The sequence below is a fragment of the Armigeres subalbatus genome, chromosome 2, assembly GCF_024139115.2.
Source record: "Armigeres subalbatus isolate Guangzhou_Male chromosome 2, GZ_Asu_2, whole genome shotgun sequence".
NCBI lineage: Eukaryota > Metazoa > Arthropoda > Insecta > Diptera > Culicidae > Armigeres > Armigeres subalbatus.
The window spans coordinates 146,075,085-146,089,570 of NC_085140.1; the positions used below are offsets into that span (position 1 = coordinate 146,075,085).

At 39.7% G+C, this 14,486-nt stretch overlaps 1 protein-coding gene across 5 annotated transcripts in view; it reads right to left on the minus strand.

Annotated features, from left to right (window-relative positions):
* Window positions 1–7,403: 7,403 nt before the first annotated feature.
* The window catches only part of LOC134210975 (protein grainyhead), a 704,499-nt gene continuing 697,416 nt past the window's right edge, over window positions 7,404–14,486 (minus strand). For 3 of the 5 annotated variants that reach the window (XM_062687440.1, XM_062687439.1, XM_062687442.1), the window contains 5 exons: window positions 12,858–13,037; window positions 12,557–12,708; window positions 12,231–12,426; window positions 11,065–11,129; window positions 7,404–9,725 (listed from right to left, as the gene is read on the minus strand). In XM_062687440.1, the coding sequence (XP_062543424.1) occupies window positions 9,599–9,725; window positions 11,065–11,129; window positions 12,231–12,426; window positions 12,557–12,708; window positions 12,858–13,037 (720 nt within the window). In that variant the 3' untranslated portion in view covers window positions 7,404–9,598. The remainder of the gene's footprint in view (window positions 9,726–11,064; window positions 11,130–12,230; window positions 12,427–12,556; window positions 12,709–12,857; window positions 13,038–14,486) is intronic. The other 2 variants (XM_062687441.1, XM_062687443.1) reach the window with 1 other exon arrangement.

Below are 14,486 nucleotides of genomic sequence, written 5' to 3' on the forward strand. Positions count from 1 at the left end.
AGAAGTTACGTATTGCTATGGGACTGAAAAAAGAAATCAAAGAAAACAATGAATAACAGCTTGAAATCAGTCCTAGATGTGCATTTTCCATGTCCCGATTTCTTGATAAGCATGCCCCATGGAATAATTAGAACGCCAGCGCTGATTTTTATATAACATGGTTATTAAGCCCATCATATACTATTCTCACCTTCGCAAGCGTTTTTTCGCTGCTCAACCACATCCGTCCGCGCAATGGCGTAATGTTTCCCGGTATGAGGTTGATATTACTGGAAATAAACAATAAATCAAGACAAAATTTTCAAAACGACTTATCTGCTTTTGTAAACAAAGATTCAAACGACGATTTGACGAATCTGATAGCTCTCCCACGCAAACCAACACCATCAATAGGTAGGTGAAGGATTCCGCTACCTGTTGATGGTGTTGGTTTGCGTGGGAGAGCTATCATATTCGTCAAATCGTCGTTTGAATCTTTGTTTACAAAGGCAGATAAGTCGTTTTGAAAATTTTGTCTTGAAATATATATTATTCAAGTTTTGTTTAATATAGTTTATACTTACATGCATTATAATAATAGAGGTAATAAACTATAGAGGAAGATTGTCGCTGTCGTCACTGGCGAAACATCTTTTGCTGGCGAGGATAGGGCACTAAATGTCAACGAAGGAAAAATCAGTACGTTTTGACAGATAGGTACCCAACATGTTTGGGAACGAAAACAAAGGGAACTGCAGCGACAATCGTCCTCTATAGTTTATTACCTCTATTATTATAATACGTTTAATTTTAGGTTTTCTTTCGCACAAACACAATGCACACCGCCATTAACTTCGAAAAAAAACTTCAATGGCAGTTGGATCTGTTGCCGATGCGATTGTCACTATCACACTGAAAAAGAAACAACTTCATTTCTGTGTTGGTGAATATCTAAATTATTTATGGTGAGATACGTATACAATAATATGATATCAGGTTATTATAACATGTATAATATGCAAATTATTATATATGATCATGGTTTTATTTCTGTCAATCATATAATTGTACAAGTATCATACAGTTTAAAATTATTACAAGTGGAATGGAATGCCAATAATATCAACCATTCAGCGTACCATTTATTTCTATTCGGGACTGTATACCTGGGTGCTGCGAATAAAGCCGCTTTTCTGCACTCAAGCGAGTTGAGGGATATTTTGAAACCACTCCCATAAACAAAATTATTTTGCAGTTATTTGGCTGTCAAACACGAGATCAAACATTTCCCGCTCTTCGAATTTCTCTTTCCATGCTGCATGAGGGCGCACAAATGTGCTAGATTCGACATAACTTTACGATTGTATGTATGTAATTCCTGCTTCAATCAGCTGCTGAATCTCGTGAAATTTCATAACGAGTGCTTTTTTGTTGCATTCCTACTAATTTTCCACTCGAAATATAATGTGAAAATATGTTTTACAAAAAATACAAAACTCAAACAAAGATCATTTTTATTTTTTCCCCAAATAATAATAATACTTCTCAATATTGGATCGTAAACGAACATAACCACAATCTTCAATGTTGGCTCCGGCACAATAGACAATTTTGGCTTCAGTTTGACAACCAAATCGATTCTATTCGCACCACCCAGCTGTATACTCCCGCTGATCCGACAAATGTATGGCCGGACTATCGAGGTTTCTCTCGTTAATCCGAATCCATCCGACAAATCCATACAAATGAACCAAAACAAAATCACAACACAAATTTTAAAACTGACAGCATAATGCTTTTAAATGGGTGTTGATATTAGTGCCGTCCAATGAGCAGCTCGAAGTAACTCGAAGTTGTTCCCGTCCTACATCGTTCTTTTTTGTCAACAAATGGGCATAAGCAGGACAGGGACAAACTTCGAGCTACTTCAAGCTCTCATTAGACAGTACTACTTTTTAATCCGGAAAAATCCGATTTTGATAGAAAAAACATACACCTGAGATTTTTGGACACAAAGCACAATATAAGCTTAGCTTCCCATCAATGTATTAATAATCAAAATCGTTGGTTGCGAACCTAGCGGAAAAATAGTATTCAAAAAGAAATCCAAGATGGCGGCCAAATTCAATATGGCTGCTTCTATTTTTACTATTGCAAATTGAGGCCCGACCCCCATATATTTTGGTAACAAAACGTTACAAAAATTGATCAACCAATTCAAGCTCTATCTGCAGATAGGGTAAAAGGGCGAATGTGGCAAGAGATAATTCTCTTCGTCGACTTCCCCTCTTTTGAATAAAAGTGACAAGCAGGGGATTTCTTTGCAGTTTATCACCTCAGAATGCAAGTTTGCATTGTTTTCTATCGTTCTGAATTTTGAGTTTAGCATGTGGTCGATTATCGATACTGTGGTGCAAGGTAATCTTGTGGATTTGAGGAAATATCTCTCCTTCGTTCATGTCGTCCGACCTACACTCATTAACGATATAAATCGGGTAACTACGTATTTGGGGAGACTTCCCCTGGCGCATATGGAATTTCCTGCGGCTTCAGGGCTTCCTCTGCAAGTTTTTGCGCAGAATGGGCAGTTCTCGGTTGTAAAGCCTTTTAAGGCGCATCTCCTACAGAATACCCAACGTGGAACCGGGCATTTTGCTAGCTCATGTTCATCCCCGCAGTTGAAACACTCGAATTCATTTGGTGGTGTATATTCGGCCACAAGAAAAGCCAGAAAACTGGATTTTCTACATCCCGGTTTCGGTTCTTTTTGCTGACCTTTGATATTTGTCCCTTTTCCATGCGAATTTGGTCAGGGAAGCGATTTACTTTCCGTTCGAAGATTATTTTGAGGTTTCATCGGCGTAGTTTGATTCTTAGGCAAATCTCTCTCGTTATTCCGATTGTAGAATGTACGAGAAGATGAAGACATACCACCAGTGGTATTAATCGCACCGGTCCATCAAGAAGATGGATAGGCGAATCAAATAAGTCGGCTTCGGTTGCATGTTCCGAAATGGTTAACTGCTGGACATTCGCCTTGACGGCAGTGAGAAAACAAAATGGGGGTTGGGTGATGCTTTTTTATTTCACCCGGCAAGGCACATAGGACGTGAATTTTAGAATTCTTGTTAAACCGTTAAAACGCGTTTTAGCCGGAAATAGTTAGATTTTTCGAGTTAGAAATTTCATTTACTTTCAGATTAGCAATACTAAAGCTGAATTATTTTGATTGAAAAAACATGTATTGATAAGTAGCCAAACATGTAGTTTTCCAAAATTCTAATGCTACGTATTTAAAATCTTTTAGTAAATCAGTTTTTAAAACATTTTATAAGCATTTTAAAATATATTTCCTATCTTCATCATGTTGAAATACAGTGATTTCACGCACACGTCCGTCTCCACTAGATGGCAGCAGCGCGGCTTCGTCAAACCGAATGGCTGATGAACTCATTGAGTTCCAAACCATGATCAGTACCCGAATATTTCTTTATTTTCCACTGAGAGATGGGCGTCATCTTTCGTGGTGGAATCGTTGGCGGAGGGGCCGAGGGGATGTACGATGACAGTACCGGGGGAATTGTAGGAGGGATCACAGGGGTAACTCTCGTTGGTATCGCGAACGACTCCGTTGGTGGAAAGGATGTTGGCACACCCTGAGCATATTGTACACTTGAAGTGATGCTACGTGTGTTTGAGATTTTACCTCCCATATAGAGCGGACTGAACGAAAAATCATCGATTTTCCGACAATAGGAGTCATTAGCATTAGCTGTCGATGCGTTTTGCCGAGGATACGGAATGCTACCTTGAATCGCTTCAGTCGGTACAACCGATGTGCTCGCCCCCATAGGGTTCGCCGGTGAACTCCCACTAATTGGAACTGGGTACATTTCGTGTTGGTACATCAACGACGGAGCTGTCGAAGTTACACCGATTTCATTTAAACCGATCAAGGGACGGCCGCTAGCAGGAAAGGGAAATTACCCTGCATGAGCCTAGCCGAGGTTGTCATTTTGGAAATTATGGATGTACAGTGATCGTTCGCTAATTGGGGCACGACCTCACCCCAACTAGTGAATGCCGTTCGCTAATAGACCTGTGCAGGAGTTCATCAAATTCACTCACCTGATGGATTTTGACATTTGAGCGGGTCGTCTTCTCGAACAAAAGTTCATTTTGCGTTCATTATGCGACCCGCTCAAACGTCATAATTTCTCGAGGGAGTTCATTTTGCGTTAGTCTATTGGGGCGTTTTGACAAGCGTCAATGTTGTTTACATTGAACATAGGAAAATTTTACGCGCCAGAAAATATCGATCCCGCCAAACACGGAAACAAAACGTCAACTCGTTTTTGACATCACATTCTGACGTTTAGCTGCTTTTTAATTGGGTTTCGCCCCAATTAGCGAACCCCCAATTAAAAAACGCCCCAATTAGAAAAAAAAACCCAATTAGCGAACGTCCACTGTATTCGAACACACCACTTGTGTGGCTGGAATGTCATCGACCAAAAAAGGATTGGTCCTGTTGAGCGACAATCGGGGTGCAGGTGTACACTCAGAATAAAGTGCATATTATTATTATTATTTTCGCACATATATTCTGACCAGTTGCTTTGGCTGTTCTAAAATATGTGCGACACTAATAATTATTGATCGGATCAGTCATGATAAATTATATGTGTAGACCACTTATAATACGATAAGACCTGCACATAGATTTCATAATGAAGTGTTTCAAATCATTTATTAGTGCTGCACTTAATTTTAAACACAAATCTAATGGGAGCGGAAAGCAAGGATGTTTATATATTTAGAAATTCAATTCAAGCATAGGCTAACATTATTTATTCAAGTTTCGTTTATTTCCAATATATAGGCCCATTGCCCATGTATAAAGACGCTATAAGTGCACGCGGCGCAGGTGCTCGCGCAGGTATGCATCGGCCCGGCTTTATCGATTTTTCCCGGAGCACACCTGCGTCTTTAAATTTGATTCAATTCATTTTTCTTCTTTATATTTCCTGATTTCCTTCACTTTTGATGAGAAATTTGGACCGTCAGTTGCCTCGAGAAAATGGATTCCTTCCGCTGGTGGAGAACTGCCGCATCTCGAGCCGCATGCTGTTCAAAAAGTTCCCGAAGTATGTACCTGATCCAACCTGATCCGTTTAGAAAAAAATGTGAGGGTCGAAGAGATAGTAAATCTTGCAGTAAATGGAGAATTCATTTTGGTTACTTACCGTTTAGTAAATTCTTCACTCCCGCTTCTGATATGGGAAAGGTGATCAAATTCGTTGATAATCCGGCTTGCAGATTTTTCCTTCTGAAGCTTTTTGTTGTTATGTTTGCCTTATAACAAACTTTTTAAATTGTATGTGCGCAGCATATTATGTTTTATTCAATGCACTTCAAATTCATTCAACTCAATATTGTGTTTTAAAAAGCTTAGCTATATTTTTTATTAGGCGCATATAAATCCTAAATTATGCCTTTAGTTAAGGTTTTAAGTGCGAATCTATTTAAAATATATCATTTGGTTTATTTGAGTGTAGGAGGTTTCCGAATTTCGTCTCTCAACCCATTCAGCTGTGTAGACATTGCCTTAAGGAGGCATCCAATGTCTGACATCGCTTTGCTAAAGTCATCTTTAGTTACAAAGCTCGACATATCTGGTTGCTTGAGAATGGTTCCGGTGTACACCGGTCGGGAAGCGGTCGGCACAGGTGTTTTGGCTCCCCCCGTCGCTTCTTCTTCGGGATCATCTGACTCGTGATTTTTGATCACCGCTAGTCGATGGCCCAAGTGTAGCAAGCGGGACTTACAAAAGGGCACCCGCGCTACGGGATTAGACTTCAAAACTATTTGTAGTTCCGAAAAAACTTTCTTACATGCTTGTAAATCAATTTCTGGATCCATATCATAATGGATAATGAATTCATGACCTTCTTTTTCTTCCTTCAGGATTTGTTTCAAACGGCGGCGTCTTTTGCAACGCGACTCATCATCTCCGATCACGATATTACGTAAAAACAACTCATAGTCGAGCTCTCCTCAATAACTGTGGAAATTATAGTGCTGATTTTTTATTACGCAACCAAAAAATAATTGATAAACCACGAAGAAATCCGCTGCTTGTCACTTTTATTATAAAGAGGGGAAGTCGACGAAGAGAATTCTCTCTTGCGTCATTCGCCCTTATTCCAGATAGAGCTTGAATTATTAGTTCCTGCTTAAAGGCTCCCCCAGAACCAGACCTAAGCGATTTGATCGCCGCGACGATTCTATCGTTGGGTCGCTGCAGGCAATGTTCTATTTACTAGAAATACTAGAATAATTATAGGGTTATAGGGTTGCTACTATTTACGCTTCCATACCAATGGCGATAGAATCGCTGTCGCCAAGCGATAGAATCGCGTCGCGTGTGTTTGGGGGAACCTTAATTCCAAGATTGCAAGCATTGTTGACTTTTCTACCAAAACACGTTGCGTTGATAAACTATTTTAGTGGGCTTCGTGGTCGTGCGGTTAGCGATGTCAATCGTCTAGACGCATGGGCTATGAAGGGGTGGGTTCGATTCCCGCACCGGTAAGGAAGAAACTTTTCGTGCTAAAACAGTTAATAACTGTGGAAGTACTAAGAGAACACTAAGGTGCGAAGCGGTTATGTTCCAGTGTAGATTTATTTATTATAAGACTAAGGCCAGAGTGCATAAAAGTCTTCTCCATTCAGCTCGGTCCATGGCTGCACGTCGCCAACCACGCAGTCTGCGGAGGGTCCGCAAATCGTCCTCCACTTCAAGATTTTTTTATGTACAGGTTATCCGACTTCGTCAGTAGATGGGAATAACCAGCGGGGGGGGGGAAGCATACATTTTCAGTGCAAAACGTAAACAAACGAGCATAAATTCCATACAAAAATCTAAGATGGCAGAGTTGGGGATATTGACAAGTCGGATAACCTGTACATAAAAAAATCTTGCTCCACCTGATCGATCCACCTTGCCCGCTGTGCACCACGCCTTCTTGTTCCCGTCGGATCGTTGTCAAGAACCATTTTCACCGGATTACTGTCCGACACTCTGGCTACGTGCCCGGCCCACTGCAGTCTTCCAATTTTCGCGGTGTGAACGATGAATGGTTCTCCCAACAGCTGATGCAACTTGTGGTTCATTGGGGTTGTAATACCAATAAGAAGAAGAAAAAACACTTTCACACTTCCTACTTCAGCTTACGACGTATCTTCCAGGTATCATAAGGTCGGCGCAGATAACACATTTTCTCAACTTGGCAAATTTGTGTAATTTTTTATGACATAATGTCAAAGACGGGAATGGGGGTGCTGTCCAAATGGATTCTCTTATTCGAGTAAATGTTTTCTTCAATTTCGGATTTATCTTTTAATATGCGTGCTCCAAAACATTTAGTAAAAATCATGTTTTATTCAATATTCATAAAATATAACAATAGAAAATTTTGAAATTTACTTTCATAATAAGAAACGATTTTGTCTACTATAAATCTCTATAACTATCTTACTGTTGGAATGATAATATTCTTCAAATAGCCTAATCTAATTGTTAGTCACATTTGTCTCATACTTGTCCCATTGATTAACGATTTTAAACTCGCTTGTATGGAATGGCAAAACATGTTTCTACTATCGGAAAACGGCTCAATTACTGCGTACGTTGTTTTTGTTTGTGTGAATTTGTCGTTAAACTACTGAGAATAGCATTAAACTTACAGAGAATGGGAACGATAAAATAAAGAATACAGAAGAATCTATCAAAAAGCTGATCATCATCATCATCCACCACCACCTAAAGAAATCATTGAAGTCGGTTATCTACTGTGAGTAGAAGATTTTTTCACAACAGAAATTTAAATGTATAGCTGCGCGTGGTTCCGCGCATTAAATACTGTGTTAACTATTACGGCCTAGTCTCCTTTTAAGATTAGTAAAATTAATATTGCAATTATTTTTTTTCGGCGATGCACGGAGCACGTTTCATCGCGAGTGTTTACCGACTAAACATATCTATTCGTACGATTAGCGTTGCTCAAAGTCTGTTGTTTTTCGTCACATTTATGATAATTGTGTGAACTTTGTGCTGTCGTGTGTTTGTGTGCGTCGACGTTCTATTCGTTGGCCGCCAAGGACTTTCTGAGGAGGGAATTGTGTATGGCAATTGAATGGACATTGATTCTGAAATACGTGGCAAGATTGCGTGGAAATGCGGTTTACTCATTGCTGAGATTTTTTTTGTTTTCGAGTGTGGGTTTCATTGTGGCGCTTTTCATTTTTCCTATATCACATTAGCATTACTTATATTTCGCTGTCTTACACAGTTCGTGGACTTTTGGAAAATGTTCAAACTGCGTTTTACCTAAAATACTTTGCTTTTCTATCTCGCTTCAATTAAAATCTCTCAGGTACTTATCAATTAGTGCTGAATGTATTGATTTATCATTTTTGTTAGTCGTAAATGTTGATAGACACTGTTCTTATTCGCTATTTGTATTTTCAAGTATGGCAGTTTCATCAGAGGGGATTTCCTTAAAACTAATTATAGCTTTGAAATGATGGAAAGAATGTTTTCTTGGAATGATCCGAGATACAAGTACGTTGATAGGGTTACTATGGAAGTTTGTTTGAGATAAAACATAAAATCTGTCATGGAATATCGAATGAGCGTGTTAACTAACGTTTCTAAGAATTAATCTTATCTGTCTATGCTATTGTTACGCTTGTAATGTTATTGTTAATATTGCAACCGATGGATGATCGCTACCAGCTATTATAAAAAAAAACTATTTTGTTGTACAAAACGTTTTGTATGTAATGATTCTGTTTTGTAAAGTACGTTCAATCGTAAAATGATTTAGAATCAAAGAATAAAAGAGGAGAAACAAGAGAACATCTCTTCATCTATCTAATTAAGTCGAAATTTATGGCTGAAATCTACTCTGATCGGAACGATTGACTCATATTGTGGTCAGGAGGAAGAGATAGTGGACCGCAATCGATCGGAACAATCGTTCCAAAAGTTGAGCAAGACAAATCGTGGGCCACACCGAAGGATAGGCCATCATAGAATACAAATATTTTGAGATCTTGTAGTGGATTTCCAGCTTGATTTGTTCATTGAAGTTGCGTTTAAACTAGGCTCGATAAATGCGTTCGATGGATGAAAAAATGAACGAGCACTCCTCAAACTGCTAGGCATCTTGTCCACGGAATCTCTTGTCGCTAATGAGGAGCTTGCGATGTTTCGTCTTTCTGATCTTAGTTTAATTATCAGTTTGTTTTACAAATAAATAAATAACTCTAAACAATTACAAGTTGCATAACCTAAAAACGTGCAATGTCTTACAAGTATATGTGCTATTCATCTGTCTCTACTCGTCTATGAGTAGACGGATCCTACATAAAACAATGTACAAGTTAAACGTATTAATGTCTCTTTTAAGGCACTGTCAAACAAAAATGTTTGCCTTCTTATTAATCGGAAATCGAAATTACTAAGAAAACAAAAGATAAGTAAAATTCGTACAGCTAACCGATTTCTAATTCTCTACTTCTACATAGCGTTTGCCGCGACCGTTGACCACTATCAATGCGTCGGAAGCTCTGTCAGCGTTATGTCGTAGAGATCTTCCTCGTACTGTCGCACCTCCAGGATAAAGATATCCTCATTGCAGTAGTGTCTGATCATGTCGTCATCAATTCTCGCCGTAATCCTGCAGAACAAATAGAACAGAAGAATAATTCGAGAACATTAGTTTCTGAATATGGGATAAACTCATATATTTATTATGATCATGGGTATGCCAGGGATTTTTTTGTCTTCGCAGACAGAACTAAATCTAGTGTTGGAATCGGTTTCAGGAACTGGCTCGATCAAGTATCATTATATATTTATCATTTAAGATCCTGGAAGCAGGTTCGTTGTTTGAATTCGACTAATAACGAAGTTAATGCGCTAGTTGCAATAACTTGTACTAAATGATAACAAAATTACAATAATTTAGTTTAAGTTACTGCAACTTGAGCTATAGCTCCGTTAGTAGTGGAATTAAAACAACGATCCATTTGGCAGAGTTGTAGGAAAACCATCGCAATAGAAGTCCACCATACAATACATTTTGAACAACAGCATCTAGAATGAGTTATTGACAAACTACTAAACGATCGAACCCAGATTACTAAATGATCGATAACATCCTTGCTCGGAAGTCTTCTACATCTAATCAATATTATGCTCGGCGTGATGTCTGCGGATATAAATTCGCCACGAGCTCTATATAAAGCATCGAAAAAACTCTTTTTATTACTTCATAGCGTTTTGAATTCTACTCCGAAATAAAGTTGGGTTCGGTAATTTGGTCGGGGATCTGCGATACATAACCAAACATTCTTTTGACTGATTTGTGATATTGCGTTCATAAAACTTGCTGGGATTTGGCAGAACCCCGGCCATTCGAAGATTGATTACTTTTTAATTACACCACATGGCATAGCGAATTTCCAACGACCGAGTGATCCAATAAACCAGATTCATCTGAAGAGACATGTTATCCCATTTGGCATCCCTGATCCCGAACACGAACACGCGTGAGCGTGACCTAATTTGATGTTCTAATCTACATATCTTTTTTTCTTCGATTGCATGCAAGTTTAGTACGGGGGAAATGTGTCAGTGTAAGCATTGAAGTCTAAATCTAGGCGGAGTCGCGGGCATGCTTTCTCCCTTTGTTCGGGGTTTCTCCTTTTGTTTGACCCGCACGAACAAAGCGAGAAGTAGAATATGCGCGCGTCTTTGTTAGAGCTTTTTCAGGCTTTTTTTGTTAGTTATTCGGTAAAAAAGAGTTAGCAAACTTTGTTAGTAATATCGCAGAAGCAAATTAGAAACGAAAATGGATGAGATGAGAGAGCAAATTTTGTTCTTGACTTCTTGGTTTCTATGTGGTTTGGATTGATCGTGACTTTGTTTTCAGAGGAGAGAAAAGAAAACAGACAGAAGAAGAAAATCTACGGCTTTGATAAAAAAAAAACACTTTTGCGCAATGCAGAACTTACCCTTTCTTATTTTTGCGATAAATATTATTTATTCTCGACGTCGAAATTTTGAATTTATTTTCAATCTGGAATTTGCAAATAGAGAGAGAGAAAGAAAACAGCTGTAGGACACTCTTGAATCGGAGCGCGGGACCAATTCCAGTGGCGTTCGCCTGTCTGGAGATGGTGCACCTTGGAAAACAAAATACTTTTTCGTCTCCGTTTGGGTCTGGTACTGAATTGGGATGTTGAGCGACGACAAATTTGGAAAACATGTGCCAATAATCAACTTTCGCGTTGTGCTTTGAATCAAATCGGTAGCTTTCTTTGCGCGCGGGATTTGCAACAATGCAAACTGACAGCTTCATGGTTTTAGCTTGACATCTGGTCGGTAGGAGACAGGAGTCACCTCAATGGCCCTCTCGCGGATGAAGGTAGTACTTACTGAACGGTAAATAAATCATGACAGATGAATGGTGTTAATAAACCTAGCTTCCGGGATTGATTTTTTTTGCAGGCAGATTGCGTGTATTGGGTAAACATTCCTTTTCAATTTGTTCGATTAGCGATCCCAAACATAAGCGTATTCACATTCACTCCGGTAAATATAATGGAAGAGGCGAGGGGAGCATACACAGATAAGGTTGGATTTGTTTTTGCTTGTTTGTTAATACGACCTTTTTGCGTTTTTTTTTGTTTTTGGAGGGGGATATTAGTGTCCACAACGAAGTAGGTATTAAATATTGGAGGTGCCTGTTTTGTGTGGTTATGAAATCGCCGAAGCAGTCGTTTGGCCGGTGTTTCTAGTGGTGCCTTAATTAATGATTAAACAGAAACATAAAGCGGATTAATTAAAAATTGGTTATTGGCGCAAATATTTCCGATTTTGTTGTCTTTTGTTTTTTGTTCGAACCCGAAAGTGGATTGACAGCTGTCAGGTGGGTGAGTTTGACAAGTGTCCAGTCCCTTTTCAGGCTGTGTTTTTTTTAAATTCCAATCACGTTTGCGGTTACATTCAACACCATGGTGCAAATACTGAGGAGTATGTTGATTTTTTATATGGTAGGGGTTGGTGCAAACTGGGTGTTGTTTGGTTTGGAAATCCGGAAAAGTATTTTGAGTTTCCAAGTTTGTTTGTGGATTGTTTAGCGTGTGACGTTCGTTGGGCGCCACTTTCGATAACTTACAGCATTCAAAAGCCCAACTGTCGAGGGAGGGACTACGTGCAGGGGCGTGTAGACATCTTCGTTGTCCTGTCGGACGTACAGCATAACTCGCTCGCTCAACGGTGGGGTCATTCGTTGTCGCTTGAGCTGCGGGCTAAATTCGGACATGTTGCTCACTAACGATCCGTCCATGATAATACTTGGATCCTTTTTATCCCTGTTTATTTGAAAAGGAGTAAATGAAGAAACATTAATTAATATTAGAGCGAAGAAAGATGTCCCTCCTCATGGCAGTTGCCGAAAGGTGGGCTCGCAAAACTGGAAATTCTATCCGACTTTTTACTCACGTATTAACGTCTGGCGGGAAGTGATTGTGGAACTTGAGCGTAGGTGTGGTAGCTTTATTCGCATGCAACAAGAAGGGCGACTTTACGTTATCCGATCCTCCGGATAGTGAGTCGGCATCATGGCCGTAGAACTGTAAGTCCATCGAAGCAAGCTGTGGATAGAATTATTGTTAGAGTTATGTTTTTTTATATTTTTTCAATTCAGTCAAATGTCTAACGATTGTCCATTATGTTAACAAAACAGTGCTGCTAGTTATCATGATTTGGTTTTTCTTCAAATTAAAACTAATGGCTTTCATACCTTATCGATGTCCTCCGATGGCGAAAATAGTACCGGCGGTTTCAGCAGATCACTCATCGTGTAAAACTCCGACCGGTCTACCACAGGATGGTACAATTCGTCCAATTTTTTCCGTCCTGTGGCGGTCATCTTGCGCTTCGCTGCCCGTCGTTCTTCGTCGCGCGTTTTACGTTCAGCACCCTGTCAATGAAAAACAGTTAAACATTAGTTAAAGGCTAAGCTTTTAAAGTTTTTACTATTATTGATTTATGTGCAGATTGATTGCAATAAAACTGGATAACAAATGTCTTCCACTCGACTATTAGCGATGCACAATTTGTTCGCGGTGGTGGGTCTTTATGATTGCCGACACTGCCGAACAACCGTTGCAGTAATGGTCACTTTATGGTTGATGAATCATCCCGTCCGATTCAGGTCAACCTCCATATGGTTCCGCTACTATGGCGGCGTACGACGTAACCCGAAGGAACCCTCGCCAACAAATTGCAGACAAAGTAGCGTCGCAAACTATTTGACCCGTATTCACCCGTTCCCACGCGCCACGGCCAATGGAATCCAACGCGCCCCCTCTTCGGAATGGGAACCGGTGAGCAGCGCCTAACCGATAGAGATATTTTTCATGTTTATAAGTACACGCGCGCGTGAGATTATAGCCGTGCTTATCTTCATTAAAAATGTGTAAAATATTGCTGGTTCGTCGTTTTCTGCACAAACACTCGCACACACGGTCGCCCAAACGTATTCCACTAGGGTAAAGCTATTTGCATCTTCGCATCGGATGACGACTGAGACTGCAGTTGTGCGGCTATCTCTCGAACTGGGAATGGAAATTTTATACCGCGCTGTCAGTGGCGGATAATGGCATTTCAAATGATTTTATTAAAACTTTTTTCTTGTTCTCAGAAAGCTCTTTGCTGACGCGGCTGAACTGCAACTAGGAAAGTGTCACGGTGATGAAGCAGACAGGTGAAGGCGTGATCTGAACCATGGTGTGAGAGAAAATTGAAATGTCAACAAATCAGACGGTATTCGAAGCAAGAGAACGAGGATGAGTCGGTTGCAGTTTTTTTCACCAGGTCGAAAATTAAGATATTTCACTTACGGCGGTAGAACGGATTGACATTGGTAACGTTGCGTGCGAAGTATCGACAGCAAGCACGCACCGTCACTCACAAACTGTGGTATCGAAGGGGTCTTGATCCGTTGATCAGTGACAGTTTTTGCGTGTTCACATATGAGATGTGGAACGTCTCTTTGTGCTCAAAATCATGACAAGAAGGATTGGGGCCAAATGATAATTGCAGTCATGATTGCCCTTGTTTTTTATTTAGCTAACAAAAGTGGTGTAAAAAATATTAACGTAAAATATACAACGAAAGTGAAACGACCATTAATCGGTAGATTTGATTTATTTTATGATTTTCATTGGGTCACAGTATGGAACTTTTTCTACGTTTTCAAATCTTAAATTAAATGTAATATCATCAAAGAAAATGTTACATTTTGGCGCCCAACCAGTTTCCATTCACCCCAACTACACATTGTAACCGAACAAGAGGAAGTGGCTGTTACCAGAACTGCTACAGCACTCTTTCATTCGCGGTTCGATTTCATTCACATTTTATCCGA